This window comes from Mesoplodon bidens (assembly GCF_964165515.1).
Source record: "Mesoplodon bidens genome assembly, chromosome: Y".
Lineage (NCBI taxonomy): Eukaryota > Metazoa > Chordata > Mammalia > Artiodactyla > Ziphiidae > Mesoplodon > Mesoplodon bidens.
The window spans coordinates 53,136,257-53,161,419 of record NC_138180.1 but is presented as its reverse complement, the minus strand read 5'-3'; the positions used below and the strand labels follow the sequence as shown (position 1 = coordinate 53,161,419).

The 25,163-nt window shown below is 50.9% G+C and overlaps 1 protein-coding gene across 3 annotated transcripts in view; it reads left to right on the top strand.

Moving 5' to 3' along the window:
* The first annotated feature begins 3,234 nt into the window (after window positions 1-3,234).
* LOC308609697 (interleukin-3 receptor subunit alpha-like) overlaps window positions 3,235-25,163 on the top strand; it is a 29,656-nt gene continuing 7,727 nt past the window's right edge. The window contains exons 1-7 of one of the 3 annotated variants that reach the window (XM_081223408.1): window positions 3,235-3,822; window positions 8,236-8,352; window positions 10,873-10,971; window positions 19,116-19,258; window positions 21,981-22,095; window positions 23,402-23,534; window positions 23,622-23,800. In XM_081223408.1, coding sequence (XP_081079534.1) covers window positions 10,908-10,971; window positions 19,116-19,258; window positions 21,981-22,095; window positions 23,402-23,534; window positions 23,622-23,800 — 634 coding nt within the window. In that variant the 5' untranslated portion in view covers window positions 3,235-3,822; window positions 8,236-8,352; window positions 10,873-10,907. Of the gene's footprint in view, window positions 3,823-8,065; window positions 8,353-10,872; window positions 10,972-19,115; window positions 19,259-21,961; window positions 22,096-23,401; window positions 23,535-23,621; window positions 23,801-25,163 lie in introns of those variants that run through there. The other 2 variants (XM_081223407.1, XM_081223409.1) reach the window with 2 other exon arrangements.

Below are 25,163 nucleotides of genomic sequence, written 5' to 3'. Positions count from 1 at the left end.
GTATACATATAGCTGAATCACTTCATTGTACAGGAGAAACTAACACACCATGGTAAAGCAATTATATGCCAATAAAAAATGAATAAATTAGTGTATTGATTAAAAAGAAGAGGCTTTCAAGAAAGAGGCAAAGCCAGGGGTCTCTGCAGAGAGCACACGTGTGTCTGGAAGACGGGTCCTGAGGACGCCACCGGACAAAGTGACTGTGAGCTCAGTACCGGTTAGGGGCTGTCCCTGGTGTCACAATTCAGAACCACCTGCTGGATGACCGTCCAGGCACAGGCGATGGAGGCCGGCTATAGTCACAGCCACCACACGGGGGCAGCGGTGAGCGACCCGCCCATTTCCCGGCCCCAGTTTCTCAGCTTCCCAGGCCCAGAGGGCGGTGGTCTCTGGCCCGAGGGGTCGACTCAGGGTGGTGGCATCAGCCCTGGCTGCAGATGCAGGCTCGGTCCCCTTGGCCGGCTGGCTCGCCACACCTGTGCAGGATGTGTTGAATGCCAGGTGACCACCTGGAGGGCCTGGAGCGTGGGCATCCCTAGGAGACCACCCAGGCAGGGGGCTGTGGGCGTGTGGAGGAAGGTGGGGGGCATCCCATGCCCGCTGCGGACGTCTGTGGACCACTGCATACACAAGGACCAAAATCATTGATGGAGCGACTTGGGGTTATCCTACAGCATGCAGCCCTGGGGGACATCTGGAGAGACCTGGGGAGTCCTGGGGGGGCTTGGGAATGTGTAGGGTCCCCAGGGTCTCCGTCTGGGGGGATGAGAGTGCTTTGGAACCAGACAGAGGTGATGGCTGCACAACATTGTGAATGTGCTAAATGCCCTCAGACTGTGCACTTAGCATGAATTCTGCAGCTTGTGAGTTAAACGTCAATAAAGCTGTTTTTAAAAAAGAGAAGAACGAACACATCATGGGCATCTTCATCTCCGAGATGCCTGCAAACCAGGTGGAGGGATGGGTTTTCGCCGTCTCTTGGAGGGCAGACAGACTGACAGCCTCCGACTTACGACAGATGGCCCCATCCTTGCCGTCACACAACCATGTGCAGACTTTGGAGCTGGCATCTGTGCTCCGCCCTGACCCTCCCCTGTCAGGGTGTGACCTCTTTCCCTTTCAGGGAAAACCGTTTATAATAAGTAAAGAAAACGAAAAATTGCCTGGATGTTTATTCACGGATTTGTATGAATGCAATGGTGTGGGCTCTGTAGAAATTGTAAGGAGACGTAGATTCATTTCTGCGCCTAAGGAAGGATATTCGTGGTGTATTTTTAGTAAAATTAAAAAGTGACAGGACTTCCCTGGTGGCGCAGTGGTTAAGCATCCACCTGCCAATGAAGGGGGCACGGGTTCGAGCCCTGGTCTGGGAAGATCCCACATACCGCGGAGCTACTAAGCCCATGCGCCACAACTACTGAGCTCACGCGCCACAACTACTGAAGCCTGCGAGCCTAGAGCCCGTGCTCCGCAACAAGAGAAGCCACCGCAATGAGAAGCCCGCGCACTGCAACGAAGAGTAGCCCCCGCTCGCCGCAACTAGAGAAAGCCCACGCGCAGCAACGAAGACCCAATGCAGACAAAAATAAATAAATAAAGTTATTTTTTTAAAAAAGAAAGAATGAGCGAAGTCATTGAGGAAAATAATCACAAGCTGCCCCCCAAGGTGGCCAACACGGGGCACCCCCAAAACTCTATATGAACAACAAAGACACCTATCTCCCTGCCCATGTTCCAGCCACGGAGGGAAAAAGGAAAAAGGGAGCATAGACAGGATGAGGATGGAAAACGCCCAGCTGCGGACAGTTCTCTTCGGTGGCACGTCTCTACAACCCCACATTAAATATCCGGGCTGGGTTCCGTCCACACCCAGAAGAGACCCATCTCCCAGGCGGGGCTCGCTCAGGCTGCTGGCCAGGGAAGCAAACAGCAGAGTCGTGCCCTAGACACAGAGGGAGATGCCCACTCTGATTTCCTGCGATGACCTGAGCCCAACCGAAGTCAACACTACGAAGAAACAGGCGTTTCACGAAAGGCCGCGGCCACTGATAAGGAAGATTTCATTTAGAAACTTCCATGTTTGTGGTTGGACCAGAGCTAAGAAGCCACCTCTTTCGAAAGACGTGTGGTGCTTCAGAGAAAATAGAAAAGATGAGATCTAAGTTGAGGAAACGCACGCTATCGCTGTGGCCGAAGAACCCGTGACCCCAAGATACCCTGAGTCATCACCCCAGAGAGCCTCTGGCCAAGGCGCCACCGGAGACAACCTGGACCTGGAAAGATGGGCTTCTCGTGGGAGCATCAGCTCTGGCTACAGATGGGCTTGGCCCCGTCAGACTCTTATTTACACGGATGGGTTTACAATAAAAATCAGAACCTGGCAAGTCAGCCCAAGCCTGGGTTGGCTACCGGCAGGTTCCAGAGCGTACCTGTGCACCAGTGGGACAGGGACCCTATGGGAAGGGTGAGTTTGCTCCCCGGCATGGGGCCGGGGACCCGGGCAGGTTTCAGGAGGCCCGAGGGAGGGGGTAGGGGTGCCTGGTTAGTGTCAGGAGAAGAGTGTTATTTTTTATAGCAGAGTCCAGGGCGGCTCTAACAACCACAGACTGAGGGCCTAAAACCACAGGCATCCATCCTCCCCCCAGTCCTGGAGACCAGAAGCCTGAGGTCAAGGTGTCCCAGGGCCACGCTCCCTCCGGAGGCTCCAGGGGAGGGTCCTTCCCGCCTTGTCCAGCTTCTGGGGGCTCCAGGCGTCCCTGGGCTTGTGGCCGCGTCCCTCCCGTCTCTGCCTCTGTCTTCCCGGGGCTTCTCCTCTGTGTCTGTGTCTCTCCTCAGAAGGACCCTGTCACTGGATGTAGGGCCACCCTCCACCAGGGAGTCCTCATCTCAGATCCTTGACTTTATCACATCGGCAAAGACCCTGTTTCCTAATAAGGTCCCATTCTGAGGCTCTAAGGGATGTGAATTTGGAGAGTACCATTCACTGAGTACAGTTATTAAAAAGTGCAGCGAAGATCCACACCCCCAGCGGACAGGGAGCTGGTGACCCCTAAGTGCCGGGGCCCCCAGAAGCAGCAGCTGGGAGGACAGGTCTGCAGGCTCCCCAAGGATGCAGAGGGCGCAGCTCACCTGAGCCGTGTCCGGAGCACCAGGCCAGGAATCTTAGAGCAAGGCGTGTCCCCTCCTCCAGGAAAACGCTCCGCCACCACGGCCGGAAGTGCTTTTGCTGGGAAAGGTCATGAGGGCAGCCTCTCCTCTCGGGAGAATCCAGGAAGCGGTCGGAGTCACGGAGACCAGGCTGGCCCGACCCCAAGGGCACGGCCAGCCTTGTGCCGGGAAGTGGCCCTGGAGGGTCTCTGGGGACCTCAGACCGCACGGGGTACCCTGTATCTCAGCCTGCGAATTTCTTTATTTTTCTTTCTTTTTTTATTTTTTTAATTTATTTAATTTATTTCTTTATTTTTTATTTTTTGCGGTACGCGGGCCTCTCACTGTTGTGGTCTCTCCCGTTGCGGAGCACAGGCTCCGGACGCGCAGGCTCAGCGACCATGGCTCACGGGCCCAGCCGCTCCGCGGCACGTGGGATCTTCCCGGACCGGGGCACGAACCCATGTCCCCTGCATCAGCAGGCAGACTCTCAACCACTGCGCCACCAGGGAAGCCCAATTTTTCTTTCATGTTTTTAAAAATATTTATTTATTTATTTGGCTACGTCGGGTCTTAGTTGCGGCACGCGTGTGGGATCTTAGTTTCCTGACCAGGGATCGACCCCGGGCCCCCTGCATGGAGAGCGTGGAGTCTTAGCCACTGGACGGCCAGGTAAGTCCCCTCAGCCTGTGATGTTCACTTCTCGCTCTTGCCCTGGGCTCTCAGACTGGCAGGACTGCAGGTCCCGGCGTGCACCCCAGCCCTCCCATCTGCAGCTTTGCAGAGCTGGGCATCGGCCAGCGAGGTAGGTGCGGCGCAGCTCAGGGGTGCGGGGTGGGCCCCCGCCCCAGGTCATGAGCTGCGGTTCGGAGCCTCCTGCCTGAGACACACACCCCTCTCCCCCCAACTCCCCGCCCAGAGCTGTGTTCTCCCTCCCCGGAGAGGGGGCCCCCTCGCATCCCGACCCTGGCTTCCCCGAAGGTCCTGCTCTCGGACCAGGTGATGACCACCTACGTATGGAGAACACGTGCAAGATCGAGGGACTTCCGGTTTAGAGGCGTGGGGGGAGGGGGAAGGCGGGGGTGGGGGTACTTCCCGGAGACATGAATTTCTCTCTGCACGTTTTTCTGGACGGAAAACTGGATACAAGTCTGCCCGTGAGAGAGAGGTTCCTGAAACGCTTCAGAGCAGGGGTGGGTGTTGGCGTCTAAACCAGAGTGGATTTGAAGTGGGTCCGGGGCCCCCCAGGGGGTGGGGATGGTGGCCCCAGGAAGGTCAGGTTCTGCCCTCTGGATGGACCCGCTGGACACAACAGGGTGTGTGAGACGCAGGCCACAGGGTGACGGGCTGAACCCCGCCAGAAACACGCGTGTGTCTGTAGCGACAGACAGATGGAACGTTTGCCCTTAAATAAATAAACACACATTTAATATTTAATGTATATGAATGTCCTTATACACCAGGGTTAATCAATAGGCATTAGTGCTATATAACATTGATGCAAACATTAATTAATGTACACCATGTAAGTCATACATTAATGGACCTGCATGATTATAATAATATACTATATACATGTAGTCTCTTTTTAATTTAGTTATTATTTACCTTTTTTTAAAATTAATTAATTAATTAATTTTTGGCTGCGTTGGGTCTTCATTGCTGCACGCAGGCTTTCTCTAGTTGCAGAGAGTGGGGGCTGCTCTTCTTTGCGGTGCGCGGGCTTCTCATTGTGGTGGCTTCTCATTGCGGTGGCTTCCCTTGTTGCAGAGCTCGGGCTCTAGGCGCGCGGGCTTCAGTAGTTGTGGCACTCAGGCTCAGTAGTTGTGGCGCACGGGCTTAGTTGCTCCGTGGCATGTGGGATCTTCCTGGACCAGGGCTTGAACCCATGTCCCCTGCATTGGCAGGTGGACTGTCAACCACTGCGCCACCAGGGAAGCCCACTTTTAAACTTTTTATTTTATATTGGAGTATAGTTGATTACCAGTGTTGTGTTAGTTTCAGGTGTGCAGCAAAGTGATTCAGTTACCTATATATAATCTTTTCCAGATTCTTTTCCAATTACTAGTTATTATAAGATATTGAATAGCATTCAATACACGTTCAATGTGCTACACGGTAGGTCCTTGTTGGTTATCCATCCTATATATAGCACTGTGTACATATATTCCCTTAAATACGTGAGCCTACTTGGATACACGGTGGTCCTGCAACTGTTTCATCATAGAATCAGTCACTAGTATTTTCAGCATTTTACTGTGGTGTTTGGAGGACATGAAGCAAAAAAGCATCATCTCATGGCCAAACCCTGCCCCACAAACGTTGTTGGGAGGATGGGAAGCCTGGGCGCCTGGATGATAAGGATGGGAGCCCATCACTTTTATGTCCACGGGCAGGTCGAAGCTCTGTGCCGAGGCCTGCGTTCTGGTTACACGGGTCCAGCCGGAGGCCACGTGGGAAGGGGTTTAGGGGCTGCGTTTCTGGGCAGTGACCGTGGCCACAGGGAGGCAGCCCCCAGGGAACTGATCCACTGCATTCCGCGGGGGGCGTCCAGCCCCTCGGCAGGTCCCTAGGAGCCCCGTCGGGCGCCCGACGGGCATGCGGCCTTGGGTTGTCGTCTGCCGTCCAGGGGCCACGGGTTTCCTTGGGCGGAGGCGCTCCGGCCCCGCCCTCCTCGCCGAGCCGGCCATGCCCCCGGGGCCGCGTGGCAGGTGCCAGGCGCTGGCCGGACAGGCTGCTATTCTGGTCTCTCCCGGCCCAGCTGCTGCGTGCCCTGGCCTCGCCCAGCCCCTTTCCCGGTTCCCCGTTTCTGTTCCCCGTAGCTCCTTCCCCACATGGAGGCTGGATTCCAGGCACACAACGCACGCTCCCCGCGCCGCCAGCCCCCGGGTGTGTGTGGGCTTTTCTGAAATTAGTCATTGCTTGTCTGACGGCACTAAATCGCTGATGGGGACGGAGCCGGGGTCCCCGGAGTGGGCGGCCGAGGGGTCTGCGGTCCCACTGAGGGAGACGGCTCAGCACGCATGCGCCCCTGGGCCTCTGTCGCCTCCTCTGGGTAGCGCCATCCTCCGCCTCGCCCGGTCCCACCCCCCATCCAGAGACACCCCCCCAAAACACTGAACCTCAAGTCTTCCCCCGGGTTATAGGGACACTGCCGGGGCTGCGGGCTGATATGGGGGCGTGGCCTTCATGAAACAGACCTGTCACCAGTGGCCCCTGTTTGTCCCCTTCTCACCCCACGTACACACACCCAGGGCCTCCCGTTGGCAAGGTTCCCGGGTTTGTGCTGTGCCCGCACGTTTGGGCTGCCTTGGGGCTGGATCTCCCCACGGACAGTCAGGGCTCAGCTTTTTTGGATCGGCGGAGCCAATGAGCACCTGTCCTGTGGCCTGGAGGCCCTGCGGTGCTTTTCTGTTGTGTCTTCCTTTTTTACTGGGGTTTTGGGCTTTTAGGGGAAAACTAAAAGGGAAGGAAGGAGAGGAGGAAGGGAGGGAGGGAGGGAAGAAAGAAATGGAAGAAAGAAAGAGAGAGAGAGAGAGAGAAAGAGAAAGAAAGAAAGAAAGAAGGGTCGTGGGGCATCCCCCCCAGACCCAGGGGTCAGAATCCACATCTGAACATCACCCCCTCAGCAACTGGGGGCGCACTGCCAGGAAAGGGGTCCAGCCTGGGCTCAGCCCCGTGGGTGAAGTCCACTCTGGACTGACTGTCGTTCCTCAGCTTTGTCATCCATGCCCGCCCCTGCCCCGCACCGCGTCTGCCTAGACACCCCCTGCCCCGGCATCACTGTGCTTCAGTCCCAGACGAAGAGGGACCCTGGGCAGACAAGAGGTGTCCACCAAGAGTGGTCACTGCCTAGCATGCATCTCAGAATTGCCTCAGTTCTTAGCAGGATGCACATCAGCCCTGAAGAGGGCTGAGGGGATGGGCGTCTGGTCCTTCCCTTGTGGAGACACGGCTTTTGTCTCTCAAAGGGGCTGGTCAGCCACCAAGACTCATGCTCTGTGGGAAGTGGGCGGCCGTCACGAAGGACCCCAAGCTGCTCGGCTTAAATCCACAGACCTGCATCCTCCCCCATCCTGGGGACCAGACGTCTGAGGTCAAGGTGTCCCAGGGCCGCGCTCCCTCCAGAGGCTCCAGGCGAGGGTCCTTCCTGCCTCTTCCAGCTTCTGGGGGCTCCAGGCGTCCCTGGGCTCATGGCCGCCCCCCTCCCACCTCCGTCCTCATGTGGCTGTGTCCTCCCTGTGTCCCTGTCTCCCGGGGGCCACCTTCTCATAAGGACAGCAGTCCCGTGGGACATAGGGACCAGCCTGTTCCAGTGGGAGTCTGTGTTACCTTAATCCGTTACACCTGTGACAGCCCTGTTTCTAAATAAGTCGCGCTCTGAGAGTCCAGGTGGATGTGCCTTGGGGCTGTGGCATAGACAGGCAACACTGGAGGAGACAAGAAGACCTGCCTCAAGGGAGGGGGTGGAGGGACGGTCACATGGGGCTGGAGCTTGGGAGCGGTGACAGGCGGATGACAGGTGTAGGGCGAGGGCAAGGGATGCCCAGGAGGGCCCGGGTGAGGGGAGGCCACCTGGGAGCAGGTTGGTAGGGGCCAGGCTGAGGGCTGCGTGAGTCCCGTGCAGCCAGCGCATCGGGGGCCCGGGGTCACCTCCCTGTCCCCTTGGGCACGAGCGGTCATTCCAATGGGACCTCGAAGGAAGGGGGCCAGGGCCCCGGCCATTCATGCTGACCGGCTTTACCCACGACACCGCTCCAGGAAACTGCCCAAGCGGGGGTGAATGGCGGGAAGCCATTAGGATTGTGACAAAGAGGAACCTACAAACAGAAGTGAGAACAGGAAAAGAAGACTTTGAAGAGAGTGTGTTGCGCCCAGGAGATCACAGAGCTGCAGTCATGCTCCTGACCCCAGACCGTCACTCTGAGTTGAGGGGTGGAGAGGGCTCCTGGACCGGGTCACACCCCCCACACAGTCTGCCCTCCTCCCGGGCTCACTGGGGCTTAGTTTTTAGGGGTGGGGCTGACCCCGGAGGCTACAAAAATACTGGTGAGAGAAGAGACAAGGTTCTTTCTCTTTCGGGAGACTGCCTGCAGCACAGCCGAGAAGCGAGGAGAGCTCGGGGCCCGGCACCCCCAGGCCAGCTGGACCAGCACCAGGAGAGGCTGCCTCTCTCCGGCCAGACCGTGCTCTGCATCCCAGGTGAGACCCCGGAGCCGGGCTGGGGGGCAGAAAGCAGGCAGCGTCATCGACTGCTGTCCCTCGAGACTCAGTACTGACCGCCAGCGCCGGGGGCGGGGGAGGGGACCCCCAGGATTTGAACACAGCTCATGGCAGCTGAGATGTGTCATCCGGGGCACCACACAACGGATTCAAAGCCTTTATGCCCGAGGAGGACGCTGAGTGTCTCGCTGACCCCGGTTACGGGATCCGACATTGGTGTCACCCGGTACCAGGCTGGATGCCCGGGGCGTCTTGACCACCTCTGTGTCTCGCGCCGGGTCTTATGCGTTGGCCGAATGCATGAACGGTACGCAGTGGTTTTCCCCGGACGAGAGGCTTCCCCCTCATCACAGTGCCCCCGACTCTTGCAGGCTCACATTTGCCCCCAGACGCAGGCAGGCGAGCTGCCGGGGAGCAGAACCCCAAGGCCCCTTATCTCGCCCCTCCCCTGCTGAGCCCCGCCCCATCCCCGGCCTCTGGGGGCGTGGCTCTGCCCAGGCACGCCCCTTCCCGTCGCGATCTGGGGGCAGCAGGATACGACGATGACCCTCATGCAGTGTGGGTCTTTAAAGGACGTGAGCTTCTCCGAGCGGCGGGGAGAGATGCCTGCGGGTGGTGCGCAGTGTCTCGAGGCTGGAGCCGTCTGTACCTGTGGGGCTTGGCTCACCTGAGCAGACGCCAGGAACAGACACCCACCCCTGCCTCGACACCCACGGGGGCCTGTCTCCATCCATTAAAGAGGAGCCCGAGGCTGTGCTCATCTGATACTTGGTCACAGTTCTGATCTTTTCCTGCCCGTGGATCTGTTGCTTGGGCCTTTTGTAAGCACGGCATTAAACTGCTCTGGATCGTGGGGCTCGGCTTGGAGGCACCCTCCTCTGAAGCTTTGTGCCCGACGCCTTGCCCTCCTCACCCTAATCCCTGTATTACAAATGGATTGCGTGGCATCTGTCCCGGGATGCCTCCCCGTGATGGACAGTTCTGGACCTGACCCGTTGCCTTGTCCTGGAAAGGGGTCTCTCGGGCTTCCCTCCGCCCAGTTTAGCAAGAAGGACGCTGGGTGTCGGCTTCTGGTGTCAAATTTGTGTGAAAGTTGGCTCTTTTGGGGGACCAGGTCAGTCCTGGGGGATCTGGTGGGAGCCCCAGCCCTGGATGGGGGAGCAGGTGAGACCCCAGATGGACGGAGTCCGGGTTGGGTCTCATGATGGGGGTGCTGGACAGGCCCTAAATGAGGTAGGGTGCGTCCTGGGCCCCCTCCTCAATCCCAGCCAAGATGCTCCAGGTGGGATGGCGGGGAGTGGCGGTCAGGTCTTTGGGCGACCCTGACCGGCACAGAGAGCCTGCGGCCCTGCTGAGGGTGTGGCCCCCGAGGCAGCTGACGGTCCAAGGCTCTGCTTGGGTGGCAGCCCGGGGCCGGCCTCTAGGCGCCAAGGGCATTTGCATGAGTGACTCGGGTTGGGGGGGAATGGGTGGGGTCCGTCGGGAGACCCTGCCGCTGGGGCCCGGAAGGTGCAGGAGGTGGACCCCCGGGGGAGGGTCCAGGAGAGCCGGCCTGCAGAGGGGGGCTTCATGGGGACCTGGGGAAAAACTCTGGCAGGAGCGAGGAGACAGCGTGGGATTTACTGACCGTAACTCGTCTGTTCAGGAAACTCCACGTTGCACTTCATGCTCTTAACTAAACTTCCTTCCACTGTTTTGTGAGCCCAGCGTTTCCTGGTGCTGCGTAGAGGGTGCTTTCTGGGTTCCGGGATGGGACGGGAGCCAAGGGTGAGCTCAGACCCCAGGGCGGGAGCACACATACAAACACACACACACACACAGAGGCATGCAGGCATGCAGACCCATATGTGCAGACCTGCATACACGCAGGCATGCATGTACACATGCACACACAGACCTGTGTAGTGTGTGCACACAATACACACAGATACATGCACACACACATGTATGCACACACACAAAGACCTGTGTAATGTGTGCACACAATACACGCAGATACACACACGCACACATGAGTGCACACATGCATGCACACAGACATGCATGCACACACATACACACAAAGACCTGTGTAATGTGTGCACACACAGAGAGACACACGTATGCATACACAGCACACACAGAGACGCACAAACACATGTAATGTGTGCAGACACGCATGCATATGCATATAGAGACATGCAGTGCACACAGATGCGTATACAAGACGCAGAGATATACACAGATACACACGTGCACACATATGCATACATAGTGCACAGACACATAAACACAAGTAATATGTGCAGACACATGCATACACATGCACACAGGCATTCAGTATACACGGATGCATACACACGTGCACACACGCATATGCACACATGCACACACACGTGCACACGCACGGGAGGCTCTCCTCCCAGAAGCAGCTCCCTGCCCTCTGAGCAAGACACCCCCTGGGGGACTCAGCTCCCTCCCTGCAGCCACCCCATGTGGCCACTGTCTCTTCTCCTCCAGCTGGCGCCCACCCTCCTGTGGGAGCTGCCTTGGCCATGGCTTTCGTCTGGCTGGCGGTGTTCCTGGTGCCCGTCTCCAGCCTGCTGCCACCGGACCACGGTAGGAAAAGCCGGAGGAAAACCACGTATGGTCTGTGGGTCCCTGGGGCTGTGTTGTTTTTCAGTGAAACTGTTTACGTTGGGGTCACGGTCGAGCCACTCGGCTGCCATAAGAAATAGTGCAGACACCTCCCATGTAGCCTTCCCCTCAGTCACCCCGGCGGGTTCATCTTGCAAAACTGGTACCTCACAGACAGGATGTTCATCCTGATACGGTCAAGACACTACATCCAGAGCTCTTGGTGTAGCTAGGGCGCTGGGACCCATCAGTTTTCCTGGATTTATCGTCACCCTCTCTCTGGGTCAGAAGAACCCCGAGCAGACATTAGGGCAATGGGCTGAGCTCTGTCCTTCCCAGATTCATGCGCTCAAGTCCTAACGAACAGAACCTGTCAATGGGAGTTACTTGGAAATAGGGTCTTTACAGACGTCCCTGAGTTCAGATGAGGTCATGTGGGTGGATCCCCGTCCAGAACAATGCGTGTCCTTATCAGGAGGGGAGATTTGGACCCAGGCATGGACACAGGGAGAAGCCAGGTGGCGACAGAGGAGAGATTGGGGTGCAGGAACAAGTGCAGGAACGCCTAGGACTGGGGTGGCGCAGCCCCCAGAAGCTGCAGAGGTTCTCCAGCTGGAAGGGATTCTCCCCCTGAGCCTCTGGGAGGAACCAATCCTATAGCATCCTGGCCTCCGGGACTGGGAGATATAAATCCAGGTGTCATAAGAGATGCGTCGTCTGGAGCTTGGACAGGCAGATGAGCAACACGTAAGATGCGTTTGGGGCAACTCCATCCTGTTTTTCTCGCGTTCGTAAGGGAGATTTATGGGGGATAGGGTGCAAACCAGGGTGTCCGTGGCGTCCAGGAAGTTCCCACCATCTTCAAGCACGATGGTGATGGATAGGAAACAATTCACGACGTGATAGTGAAGTTCGACCGTGACACGCGTTAAGGAGGCGAAAAGACAGTGATATAGATTCTGAAGCTGCCGTGCCCGCCTCTGACTGCCAGTGTCCGGCTGACTTCGGGTGACAGGTGTGGCTGGGAGAGAATATCCCAGGTGGGGTGGGGTGCAGAGCCAGTCTGCTGCTGGTGGAGAGCACCCACGACCAGGCATCAGAACCCCCAAGGGAAGCCACGCCCTCGGCCCCGGGGTACGGAGAGTCTACGTTTCCTGGGCGCCCAGTAGTGAGGGCACCCAACTCGGGGTGCAAAGACCGGGATGCTTACAGGAGAACAAGAGATATGGTGTCCTCCAGGCGGGCATGCTGCCTTGGAGAGGGTCTGCAGAGAAGCCCCTCCCATCAGGGCTTCGCTGAGTGACCAGTGGACCCGGGACAGTGACCAAGCCTCCTGTCCAGCTCGCACAACGCGCACATGTGGAGCGGAGCTGGTACCCCCCCCCCACCATGGATGCTGGGTGCTTGCATCAGGCACGGTGCCCTGCGCTGCTGTGACGGCCATAGCATTGCCTAAGCACGAGAAGTTCGTTCCTTCCTCAAAGAGTCGTGGAGTTCAGATGGTGTGAGTGTGTGTGCGTGCGTGTGTGTGTGTGTGTGTGTGTTGGGGCATAGGTATCATTCTTCTGGGGACTGCTGGCTTACTCAGCTCAGGCTGCCTTAACAAAATACCATAGTCGGGAGGACTTAAGTGACATACATTTATTTACCCCAGTCCTGGAGACCAGACGTCTGAGGTCAAGCTGTCCCAGGGCCGCGCTCCCTCCAGAGGCTCCCGGGGAGGGTCCTTCCTGCCTCTTCCAGCTTCTGGGGGCTCAGGCGTCCCTGGGCTTGTGGCCGCCTCCCTCCTGTCTTCACAGGGGGTTCTCCCCGGGTGTGTCCCTGTACCCAAATTTCCCCTCTTCATAAGGACACCAGTTGGATTGGGTTAGGGCCACAGTATGGCAGTGGGACCTCATCTTAATTAATTACATCTGCACTCACCCTATTTCTAACTAAGGTCCCATTCTGAGGTTAGGACTGCAGCATGATTTGGGGAGGGCTGGGGAAAGGACACAGCTCAGTCCATCCCAGGTGGCTCTGTTCCATGTACAGACCCGGGATCCTTACATACGGATGGACCCGGGAAGCTCCATCATCTCCTTGGAGGAGTTTGTAGAAGGATCACACGGGAGTTTTTAGAGGTCTGAGCTAAAAGGACCACACATTGCTTCTGTCCATTTCCTGGACTCCAAGTCAGTCACGTGGCCGCACCTGGTGACCAGAGGGGCCGGGAGATGTGGGAGGTCTGAGAGGGGAGGGGGCTTTCTCCACATCTGAGGCTCCCACCCCCGCCTCCTCTCTTTGTCTGCCCCTCTTGTTCTGGGCTGAGGCCGCTGCCACCTTTGTGGTGACTTCAGGCCCATGGGTATTCTGGGGTCACTGACCACAGGCAGGAAGTGAGTAGCTTTCTAGGAGCCAAAAGCTGAAGGAAGCAGTCAGCATGTTGTACAGTTCTAATATCTCCCCCCAAAGCGCCCTAAAACTACAACGTTGGTCAAAGTGCATTAGAGGGGCCGTGGGTACAGGACACCATGGAATAGAAGCGTTGAAACCAGACACCTTGTCTTGTTCGAATCATACGAAGAAGTGGTTAGTCTTTCCCTACTGAGTCTGAATTAGCGCCAGGATTTTCATAGATTTATCAGGGGAAGGATATTTTCGTCCATGTCTAGTTTGCTGAGAGTTTTTAATCCCAAAGGGGTGTTAAACATTGTCAAAATGTTTTCCTGCTTCTGTTGAGAAGGTCACCAGTTTTCTGTTAAAGGGGCAAATTATAGTGATGGTTAAAATAACCTTGCATTCCTGGAGTAAATCTCTTGAGTCAGGAGGTGTTACCACTTTTATACTTTACCTGATTTTATGTGCTAGTATTCTGTGAAGGAATTTTGTGTCTAGGAGTATAAGGCGTATTGGGCTTCAGTTTACTTTTAATGTTTTGATTTTGGTATCGGGATAAAGCTGCCCTCATAAAGTGAGTCAGAACATGTTTCCCGCCTTTCCTCTGTTTTTGGAAAGTTTGTGCACATTGTTACTATTTCTTTTTTAAATTGCTGGTGGAATTCAGCCGCAAAGCCATCTGTGCCTGATGCTTTCTTTTGGGGACGCTTTTTCATTATATATTCTATTCCTTTAATACTTAACAGGATTATTCAGGTTTGCTACTTATGTCAGTACTGCTAATGTGTGTCTTTCAAGAAGTTGGTTCATGTCATACATTGTTGAAGGTATTGGCATAACTTTTGTTCAGATTACCCCCAATTCTTCTTTCAATGTCTTTCAGGATGTGTATCAGTGTCCCCTCTTTCATTCCTAAAATTGGTCTTTTTTTTGTTTTTTTCTTGATCGGTATAGCGAGAGAGAGGCTGTTCAATTATATTGTCTCTTGTATAGAACCAGCTTTTGGTTTCCTTGACAATCTATATAGTTTTTCCATTTTCTTTTTCACTGATTTTTTTTGTTCCCTTTATTTTTTTTAGGGATTTTGCTTTAGGTTTAATTTCTTTTCAGTTTAATTTGTTCTTCTTTCTCTATCATCTTCATATGGAAACTGATTCTTGAATTTAAACTGTATTCCTAACATAAACATTTAATGTTAAAAATTTCCCTGTAAGCATTGCTGTAGCTGCATCACACTTTTTTCTTTTCTTTTTTTTTTTTTTGCTTTCATTTTCATTCAGTTCAAAATATTTTCTACATTTCCTGTGATTTCTTCTAGGATGCACATGGTAATTTATCAGTATGTCGTTTTGTTTGCAAATATCTGGTGTGTTCCAGATTTTAAAAGACTGATCTTGAATTTAATGAAGAGAGAACTGTAGTCAGAGAATATATACACAGTGAATGATTTAAACCTTTTTAAAAGGACTGACACTCCCCATGCCCGTACGAGGTCTACTTTGATGAATCTTCTGTTTGTAGTTGATAAAAATGTGCATCCTGGGATTTCCCTGGTGGTCCAGTGGTTAGGACTCTGCACTTCCACTGCAGGGGACGCGGGTTCCAGCCCTGGTCAGGGAACTAAGATCCCGCAAGCCGTGCGGCTCGCCACACCCCCCCAAAAAAACCCAAAAAAATGTGCACCCTGCCGTCATTGGTTAGAATGTCCCAACAATGTCAATTAGGTCATATTGTTGATATTTTGTTCAAGTCCTGTATATCCCTTCCGTTTTCTGTCTGTTCTATTAGACAGGGAGGTGGTGCTTATCCTTTATGTATTTTGAAAATGAGTATTGAGAGCACATATGTGAGGATGAATTGGCCACTTAATCACTTGAAATGGTCCCTTCTTACCCCCGGAAATAAAATCCTGGGATAAAATCCTAGGTTTTCTACAACTGGAGTTTGCATAACATATGCTTTCCTATTATTGCCATTTAAACTATATTGAAAGTACCTTTCTTGCAGACAGCATACTGTGGGGTACTTTTAACATCTAGGCTGACAAACTTTCCTTCTCACTGGAGTGTTTACACCCTTTGCATGCAATGAACTTATTAATATGATGGAATGTAATTCTACCATTTTGCTATTTGTTTGCTGGTTGTTTTTTTTTTTCTTTCAGTTTTTCTTTTTTGTTCGCCCCCTCCTTTCCTGACTTCTTTTCAGTTACTTTTTTAGTGCTTTTTTTGTTTTTGTGTTTTTCTCTACCATTGGCTTTGGGGCTAGCCCTCTTTGTTCCGTGGCTTGTGTGGCTCCTCTGGGATGATTCGTTCAGTACATACTCTCTTCAAATAATGTTATTCTACTTCACATAGAACATAGGAATCTCAAAACAGTATACTTTTACTTCCTGCCTCATCCGTTATGCCCTGTCGCACATGTACTTCTACATCTCTATAAGCCCACAATACACAAGACAATATTTTTCTTTTAAAGAATTATCTTTTTAAAACATTAAAAAATGGGAAAGCTTTCCATGTTTGCCTACATTTTTACTATTTCTGGTATGCTTTTGTTGCATCTCTGCTCATCTTGTTTCCACATTCCTTCGTGAGTTTCCATCTGGTGATTTCTCCTTCAGCCAGAAAAGCCTTTTTTGAAAACATTTCTTACAGACCTGCTCTTCTGGCAAAAAAACAAACAAATTAAAAAATACAAAAAAAAACCTTTCACTTTTTGTTACTATAAAAAGCCTTTATATTTCACCTTCCATTTATCGCTAAGATATAAATTCTAGGTTGACCAGGATTTGTACTGTTTTCTTGCAGCATTTGGAGAAGTTATTCTGTTATCTTCTGTCTCCCATTGTTTCTAAACAGAAATCAGCAGAAATTCTTATCTTTGTTCTCTCATAGGTGCTGTGTCTTTTTTCCGTTGGTTTCTTAAGATTTTCTTGATACCACTTTTTAAAAAGGCATTTGAGGAAGATGTGTCTTAGCGTTTGTGTTTGTTGGTACGTGTGTGTCTGTGTATCCTAGGTAGGGTTTTTGAGCTTCCTGGGCCTGTAGGTTTATAATTTACATTAAGTTAGGAAAATGTTTGGCCATAACTTCTTCAAATATTTTTCTTTGGGGGCTTCAGTGTAGATCATTTCCATTGTCTTCCAGTTCATCCAAGTGACTTTTTTCATCTCAGATGCTATATGTTATACCTTTAAAAATTCTGTTTGGTTCTTCCTTTATATCTTCCATTCCTCACTGCATAGTGTTCCTGTTTTCCTTCAAGTCCTCTAACATATTTATAGTGGCTGTTTTAATGGACTTCTCTGTTAATTTCATCGTCGGCCACTTAGGGGACGATTTCTATGACCTGATATTTCTTCTGGTCACAGCGAACACATTTCTGCTTCTCTGCGTGTCTAGTAATTATTGGGTGCTGGATATTGTGAAGGATGGGTTGGTGAGGGTCTGCTTTGGTTGCCTTCTTTAAAGATGGTGAGTTTTGTTTCAACAGGCCATTCCTTTATTGGTGGGTCACCTTGTTTTGAAGCTTTTTCAAGGTGAGTCACCTTTAGTTTTTTCTCTCCGACAACAAAGGCATGACTCTTCTGGGGTCTTTACTGACTTCTCAGTGTTCAGCAAGGAATCTCTACCTTGTCCCGTTGGATTGCGAATGTCTCCCACCCCAAAATACACTCTCAGAATTGTTCGTCTTAGTTTTCAGAAAGCCTAAAAATAGTTGATTTATATATTTGGCCCAGTTTTCTAGGGGCTTATGGTGACAGATACATCTGAGACTACTTTATCATGACTGGAAGAGTATTTCCCACCAACTATAGTTTTTCAGAAGCTCTAGGGTTGAGAACACTATGTCCCTTTTCTTTCAGAGTACTGGACGGTCACGAGTATATTGCAGTAAACACTCTTATGTGTATTTGCATTGATTTTGTTTCATTTTGTCTTTACAGATTTGCTTTTACTTTCTTCTTTTTGCATTAAAGTTCTTTTTTATTTGCGAGCACAACTGTAATTGGGTGGATAATAACCACTCTAAAGGAGCATAGGTAGATTTTATGGAAAACATAGTGACAGAAAAATCCCTTGTTACATTATTTAAATATATATGGGCGTATTTATATAAATATATATAATTTTATATATGTATATTTCATATTAGATTATGAAGATTATTTAAAATTTTTAATTTTAAAATAGTTAAAGTTGTAAAGTTATAAAAATTAAAAACAAACTGAAATGTAATAAAAATACACTAAAACTCATATTTTCTACTGCATCAGTCATAGCTGTTTTAATGATATTTACTGTTGTTTTGGAAGAAGTGAATATAAGTTCTGAGGCGTAAGAATCCATTAAAAATTACATTTTCACTTGTAAGAAATTTCCCTAGGGAAGTTGTTTTTTAAGGAATAAATTATCCTTATAGTTTGGGAGACCATAATACCAGAAACCAGGATATTCATAGGGTTTGGTCTTACTTGTCAAACTAAGGTTTTTTTTGTTTTGTTTTGTTTTTCTGTGGTATGCGGGCCTCTCACTGCTGTGGCCTCTGCCATTGCGGAGCACAGGCTCCGGATGCGCAGGCTCAGCGGCCATGGCTCACGGGCCCAGCAGCTCCGCGGCATGTGGGATCCTCCCAGACCGGGGCACGAACCCGTGTCCCCTGCATTGGCAGGCGGACTCTCAACCACTGCGCCACCAGGGAAGCCCTCAAACTAAGGTTTTTGATCCTGATAACTGATCACACTGCTTGCGGTTTATAAACAGTCATTTCTGCGAAATCCTCTAAATGAGGGGTCACAGATAACAGCTAAAGAAATGTCTGATGGACCTTTATAGCTCTGAGTTGTTGGCCCTATGTGATTGCTTCATGAAGCAAGTCACTGATAAAACACGTGGAATTATTTGGTCTGCAAACTCTGACCTCCGTCCCCACTGACAGCATCATACGAAGATGTATGCATTTTGGGTGGTTTTCCAAGAAGATGAGAATTCCTCTGGCACTCTGTATAAGAACATAAATATCATTGTGTAATGATCAGGTCTCCTACTTTATGAAAATATATATTCCATTATATATACTTGTATATACGTTTATATATTTTTATATATTACATCTCATATATGCATGGTATATATTACATTTAGAAATACATTACATTAAAATTTATATATTTTTAATATATCACATTAAAATTTCTTTTTTTTTTAAAGATTTTCTGATGGAAAAAAAAGTGGACCACTTTTAAAGTCTTTATTGAATTTGTTACAATACTTCTTCTGTTTTATGTTTTGTTTTTTTGGCCCCGAGGCATGTGGCATCTCAGCTCCCCAACCAGGGATCGAACCCGCACCCCCTACATTGGAAGGCGAAGTCTTAACCACGGGACAGCCAGGGAAGTCCCTACATTAAAATTTCTATTGCAACTTGCAAAGCATTCTGAAATCTCAGTCTGTAGAGCAGACACTGAGCCAACTCTCTAAGCCTGAATTGGTTTTCAGTGAAAACGACCTTCTTTGACCTACATGGTTAAGAAAGGTACATTTCACATCAACGTGGATGGCAGAAGTGATTTGCTTTTCTGACTTTCTTCCCCCATTGTTGGGAGGGTGAGCTGGTGAGCTCACTAAGGTCCTACAGATTCGGGGCCTCTGCCTGCTTCAGGCAACCACTTCTCCATGTGGAACTCAACTTCCCAAGGGGTAAGTGGGTAGGACAAAGTTTAAGCGTTGTGTGCCTCTCCCCAGACTCTTACGCTATAGACATTTCAGATCCAGACCCACCAGTTAAGAACCTAAGGATGGAGCCAGAAAGAAAAAGATTGACCTGGGACCTCCATGGAAACATTTCCGAAATTATGTGCTTCATCAATTCAAAAGTTTTCACTAAGGTAAACCGTCTTCTCTGCACTTAGCATCACAGAGACACGGGTTCTACTCCTGGGCTCAGCTGTGGAATGTGGGGTCCTTTACGGGCACTGCGGCTTGGGGCTCCTGATCTGTAAGACATCCAGAATGGTACCCACTGGAGAGGGTTGGTGTGGAAATGGGCTGAGATACTGCAGGTAGAGAACTGAGCCCAGTTGAAAGTGAGACCTCGGGAAACACTGTCCCCCTCCACCATCCCCTGCCCCCCACTCAAATCCCCTCCTGTATCAGAGGGTTCGGAGGGCATGAGAACTGTGACACATCTCACGGGAAGGCCGTGGTGAGAATTCCAACCGTTGAGCAGTTTCATGAGAAGGACACACCTATCAGCGTCCTTGGGAAGAACCTTGGTTCCCTCAAATTACTCCCAACTGAGTACCATCCAAATCACACCCCATGTTAGTCTGCTTGGGCTGTTGCCGTAACACAGCACCACACACAGGGCGGCTTAAACAACAGACATGGATCTCTCCCAGTCCTGGAGGCTGGAATCTGAAATCCAGGTGTGGGCAGGGCTAGTCCCTCCCGAGGCCTCTCTCCTGGGCCTGTAGACGGCCGTCTCCTCCCTGTGTCCTCACGTGGTCGTCCCTCTGTGTGTGTCTGGATCCTGATCTCCTCTTCTTACAAGGACAGCAGTCCTATGGGATCAGGACCCACCCTAGTGACCTCATTTTACCTTCATTCCCTCTTTAAAGACCCCCAACTCCAAATACATTTCCATTAAGGGTTTGGATTTCAATACATGAGGTTTTTTGCGGAGGGGGGGGTGGTGGTTAGGGCACAATCCAGTTCATGACAAACCCCTATGGGATTTTAATGGAGCTTGGCCAGTTGACCCTAAACTCTATCTGCAAGAACAAATGTTGCAGAAGAACCAATAAATTTTTTTTTATTGATTTATTTATTTACTTTTGGCTGCATTCAGTCTTCGTTGCTGCGCGTGGGCTTTCTCTAGTTGCGACGAGCGGGGGCTACTCTTCATTGCAGTGCATGGGCTTCTCATTGCGGTGGCTTCTCTTCTTGCAAAGCACGGGCTCTAGGCACACGGGCTTCAGTAGTTGTGGCGCACGGGCTTAGTTGCTCGCAGCATGTGGGATCTTCCCGGACCAGGGCTCGAACCCGTGTCCCCTGAATTGGCAGGCGGATTCTTAACCACTGAGCCAACAGGGAAGCCCAGAACCAAGAAATTTTGATAAGGAAGGCTAGCGATTAAGAACTTGCCCTCCCAAGTATCAAAATGTACTAAGAAGCTACCATCGTCCAAAGAGAGGTATTGGCTTGAAAGGGGTGGTGTGGATTAAAGGAACACAACAATCCAAAAACAGAAACAGGCATTTGGGGGAATTTTCTACATCATTAAGAAAATAGTTCTGATCAGTGGAGAAATGACAGTCTATAGAAGAAACGGTACTTGCCCAGTTTCCAGAGGGACTAAAATTGAGGACTTCCCTGGTGGTCCAGTGGGTAAAGCTCCATGCTTTCAATGCCGGCGGCCCGGGTTTTATCCTTGGTCGGGGAACTAGATCCCACGTGCCGCAACTAAAGATCCCTCACACCGCAACGAAGATCCCACGTGCCTCAGCTAAGACCCGGCGCAGCCAGAATAAATAAATAAATAGGACTAAAGTTAAGTTGGATGATTCCTTCACACATGACATCAATAGAAATCAAATATATTAAATACATATTTAAAGGTACGTATATTAAATATATAAAATATCTAGCTATTTTTCTAACGGCTGAAGTAGAAGCCAATATAGCGGACAATTTCAAAATATGGGACCCTCTTGAGATTCCCTCGTATGCTGTATCTGCATCCTTGGGCAGCGGTGACCACAGTTTGCTCCCTTGAGGACAAGGACCACTCAATTCTCAAACCTTCTTTTTGCTTCTCAAATTTTCCTGCCTCTTTTCCTGTTTTTTGTTTTTTTGTTCTCAAATCAAAGCAATACCTGCACAGAGTTTAAAGAGGAAAATAGTCGTACGGGGTTCGTTATGACAAAATAGCAACTTTTCAGTGAGACATCACTTTTTCCCTTTTTACACCTGATGCTGTTGTTCTAGACCTCTGCATCTCTCTATAACACACATTCTTGATTCATTCAGTTTAGCCAAAATGTGTTGATTTTTCTCCTAAGTGATCCCCAACTCACCTCCCCAGCAGTTGCCATCCTCAGCTCACACTCTCTCCTCTCTCGACAAATATTCAGTTTATTATAACCATATAAACACTGTTCACACCTGAGCCATGTGGTTAATGGGGATTTTTCTTTCCTTTCTTATACAAATGTTCGTTTCTCCTAAATTTAATAATTTCCGTTTCCTTAAGTTTTTATCTGTTTGCCCAGTTTGTCCATCACTACTTTACCATCACATTCTTGGCCAAATGGCTAAATATCATCTAAAAATATCAAGGCATTCTGCCAACTCTGTCTTAGAACCTTCTAGGATGTTTTTTCCTTTTGGTGAGTGATTTCTTCATTTTCATCTCCCTCTCTCTCTCTCTCTGCATGAATACCAAGCCTCTGGCTTTGGATGTTGAGGAAAACTAAAGAAAACCTATAGTTTTCTTTCTTTCTTTCTTTTTCTTTCTTTCTTTCTTTCTTTCTTTCTTTTTTTAATCTAAAGTCTCAGTGTCTTATTAGTTCTCCCCTAATTATGAATAGATTGTTCTGTCTCTCTCAGGCACGGAAAAGCACGTATTGCAGTTTTCCTGACTTGTCATGCCAAGCTACAAACTACAGCATCAAGGTGACCAAAGGTCAGCCATTCTCCACGTGGATTCAGTATCCTAGTCAAGGTGAGGGGAAGATGCTCTTTCAGGGTTTCCTTTGCTTTCAATCATCCGTTAGTGCTCTGAATACCAAAATAATGGCTTTTACCTTGGATGGGTATCCAGGGACATAGCTTCGTGGAAAAAAGACCATCTCGGAGGGTCTCCTGCAATTTCATGCATGGCACCTGCCTGAATGAACAGAGCTGTAGAAACATAGAGCAGTTTTTGTTGCTGTTGTTGTTTTTGTGTTTTTGCTTTTTTGTTTTGTTCTGTCTTTTTAGTTTGAGAACAGAGTCTTATCATTTTCCTCATGCCAAGCAAACAAATTGTCTGATCCCATATACAGTTTGGACAAAGAGAACACCAATAGCAAGTCTGAACACTTCTTGTGCTCTTTGTCAGGAAGTTGTAATATCACAAAACTGTGCTCTTCTGAGAATGGGAAAACGAGGAAGATAAACTCTGGCTCCAAATTGTTGCAAATGCAGTTTACGTTGTTGGATTTTTCTTTTCCCCTTTCATTAAAAAAAAAAAGTGTCTTTCGTGACTCTAGCTGATCCAGGTTTCATCCAAAATATGTTACTTCTTAGGGTTCTGATGGCAACGGACTTTAGCTGAGGAGTAGGCAAAGAGAAAGATAGTTCCTAAAAGGCTGTTGGGCGTTTCTTAGGCTTAGGGTTAGGTGGGCAGGGTTGGGGGCAGGAGGGGTCCGGTGAGGGTATATAGGGTCATGGTGGGGCGGGCCATGGGCGGGGAGCCTTGCAGGGACGGGAGTTGTTACCATTGTAGAAACGGTAAGCGCTACATGGATGTCTCTATTATTTCTTTTTTTTTTTTTTTTTTTGCGGTACGCGGGCCTCTCACTGTTGTGGCCTCTCCCGTTGCGGAGCACAGGCTCCGGACGCGCAGGCTCAGCGGCCATGGCTCACGGGCCCAGCCGCTCCGCGGCACGTGGGATCTTCCCGGACCGGGGCACAAACCCGTGTCCCCTGCATCGGCAGGCGGACTCTCAACCACTGCGCCACCTGAGAAGCCCCTCTATTATTTCTTAGAACCGCGTGAGAATTCATAAGGATCGCTAAAAAGGGACTCACTTAAAAAAATTTTTTTTAAATTTTATTGACGTATAGTTGATTTACAACGTTGTGTTAATTTCTGCTGTCCAGCAAAGTGACTCAGTTATACATAAATTTTCTTTCATATTCTTTTCCATGATGGTTTATCCCAGGAGATTGAATATAGTTCCCTGGGCTCTACAGTAGGACCTTGGTGTTTATCCGGGACTCAGTTTTTTTGTTTTTTTTTTTTCCCCTCTTCTTTGCAAGCCCAGAAGGGAATCCCAGGGCGGCTGCAGAAAACCTGACCTGCTGGGTTCACGACGTGGATTTCCTGACGTGCAGCTGGGCGGTGGGCCGGGAGGCCCCGGGGGACGTGCAGTACAGTCTGTACCTGGAGAACCTGGAGTAGGTGTGACCTGGGGCTCGCCGGGGCTCCCCCGGGCTGGAGCGGGGGCTCCAGGGCCGGTCATGACGCAGCCCCACCCCTCACAGCTCCTATGAGAAGTGGCCGTGCTCCCAGTACACAACAGATGAGCAAGGGACGAACGTCCAGTGCCGTTTTCACAACATCTCTGTGTTGTCCAAGGATCAAACGCGTTTCCTGGTGAACGGCACCAGCAGTGGCTCCAAAATCCCCTGCTCTGAAACAAGCGATAGATTAGCCAAAATCGGTGAGTAAGACGATGTGACACCTTCTTCGTGTGCCGCACTTGGCTGGGAGATGCTGCGTGCTGTCCTGCAACCGAATACCCCAGGCTGGGGGCTTAGATTACACACTTCTCTCCCACAGTCCTGCGGGCTGGGAGTCGGAGCTCGCGGCGTGGGCACGTCAGTTCCTGGCGAGGCCCTCTTCCTGGCTTGCGGGTGGCTCCACGTTTGCTGTGTCCTCACACAGTGGAGAGCAAGCTCTGGTGCCTCTTCCCCCCGCTTCTTTCTTATTCTTATTTCTTACTGGGGTAGAGTTGTTTTACAATGTTGTGTTAGTTTCTGCTGTACCGCGAAGTAGAGTTCCCTGTGCTGTACGGCGGGCTCTCATTCGGTATCTATGTTACACACCTTAGTGTACGTATGTCCGTCCCAATCTCCCAATTCATCCCACACCCCCTTGCTCTGATTATAAGGGTACTGATCCCATCGTGGGGGCCTCACCTTCAGGACCTCATCTAGCCCCGAGTATGTCCCCAAGGCCCTGCCTCCGAAGCTGTCCCACTGGGCGTCAGGGCTTCCGCACATGAATCTGGGGAGTCACAGACACCTAGCTCACAGCAGCCGCTCTGTTCCCTGGACCTAAGGAAGCATCTCCAGAACGCACCTAGCAGGCGGCTCTGTACACCCCATCCACCGAGGACAGCCGCACCTTGAGGCTGGGGGTCTCACACGGGTCGCCCCTCTCCAGGCCCTGTGTTCAAAAATAGCTCAAAAATAGTTGTTCTTTTTGTTTGAATCTATCGACTGCAGGTTTTCAGAACACCAAACCCATCTTAGCAAAGCTCTGTCAATACTTTTTACATTAAATTAGACCCCCCCCCGCCCCCCACATTAGGACAGCTTCAAGCCCCATGAAACCTGGCCCCTCGCCACCCTGGCTGGTCCACGTGTAGCCGGGAAGCATATGAGCAGAGAGGTGGGTGCAAAAGGGGAGACGATGGGGGCCTCCGGTTCAGAAGCCTGGATGGGGCTCCTGCCTTTGTCTGTGGTGTCCCCCCGGCCCGGAGCCAACCTCACTCTGATGCCGCGTCCCTCACACACCAAGCGCCCCTGGGAGAGTGCAGCCCTACACGTGTAGCCCTGCCCGCGACTCCGCACCTGTGCTCCCGCTCCAGCCCTGCTGTCCACGTGGGGTGTCCACAGCCTGGTTCCCAGCAGGGGTGGTGGGGTGATGCCAGCCCCTGTGACAGTGGGAGTGGAGGTGGCCGGAGGTTTGAGTGCACATCAGTGGGGGGACCCGGGACTGGGGACCACCCCATGGTGAGCCTGGGTTTCCTGCCAGGGGTCCAGGTGGGATGCTGAGCAGACACCATTGGGGTCCTGGTG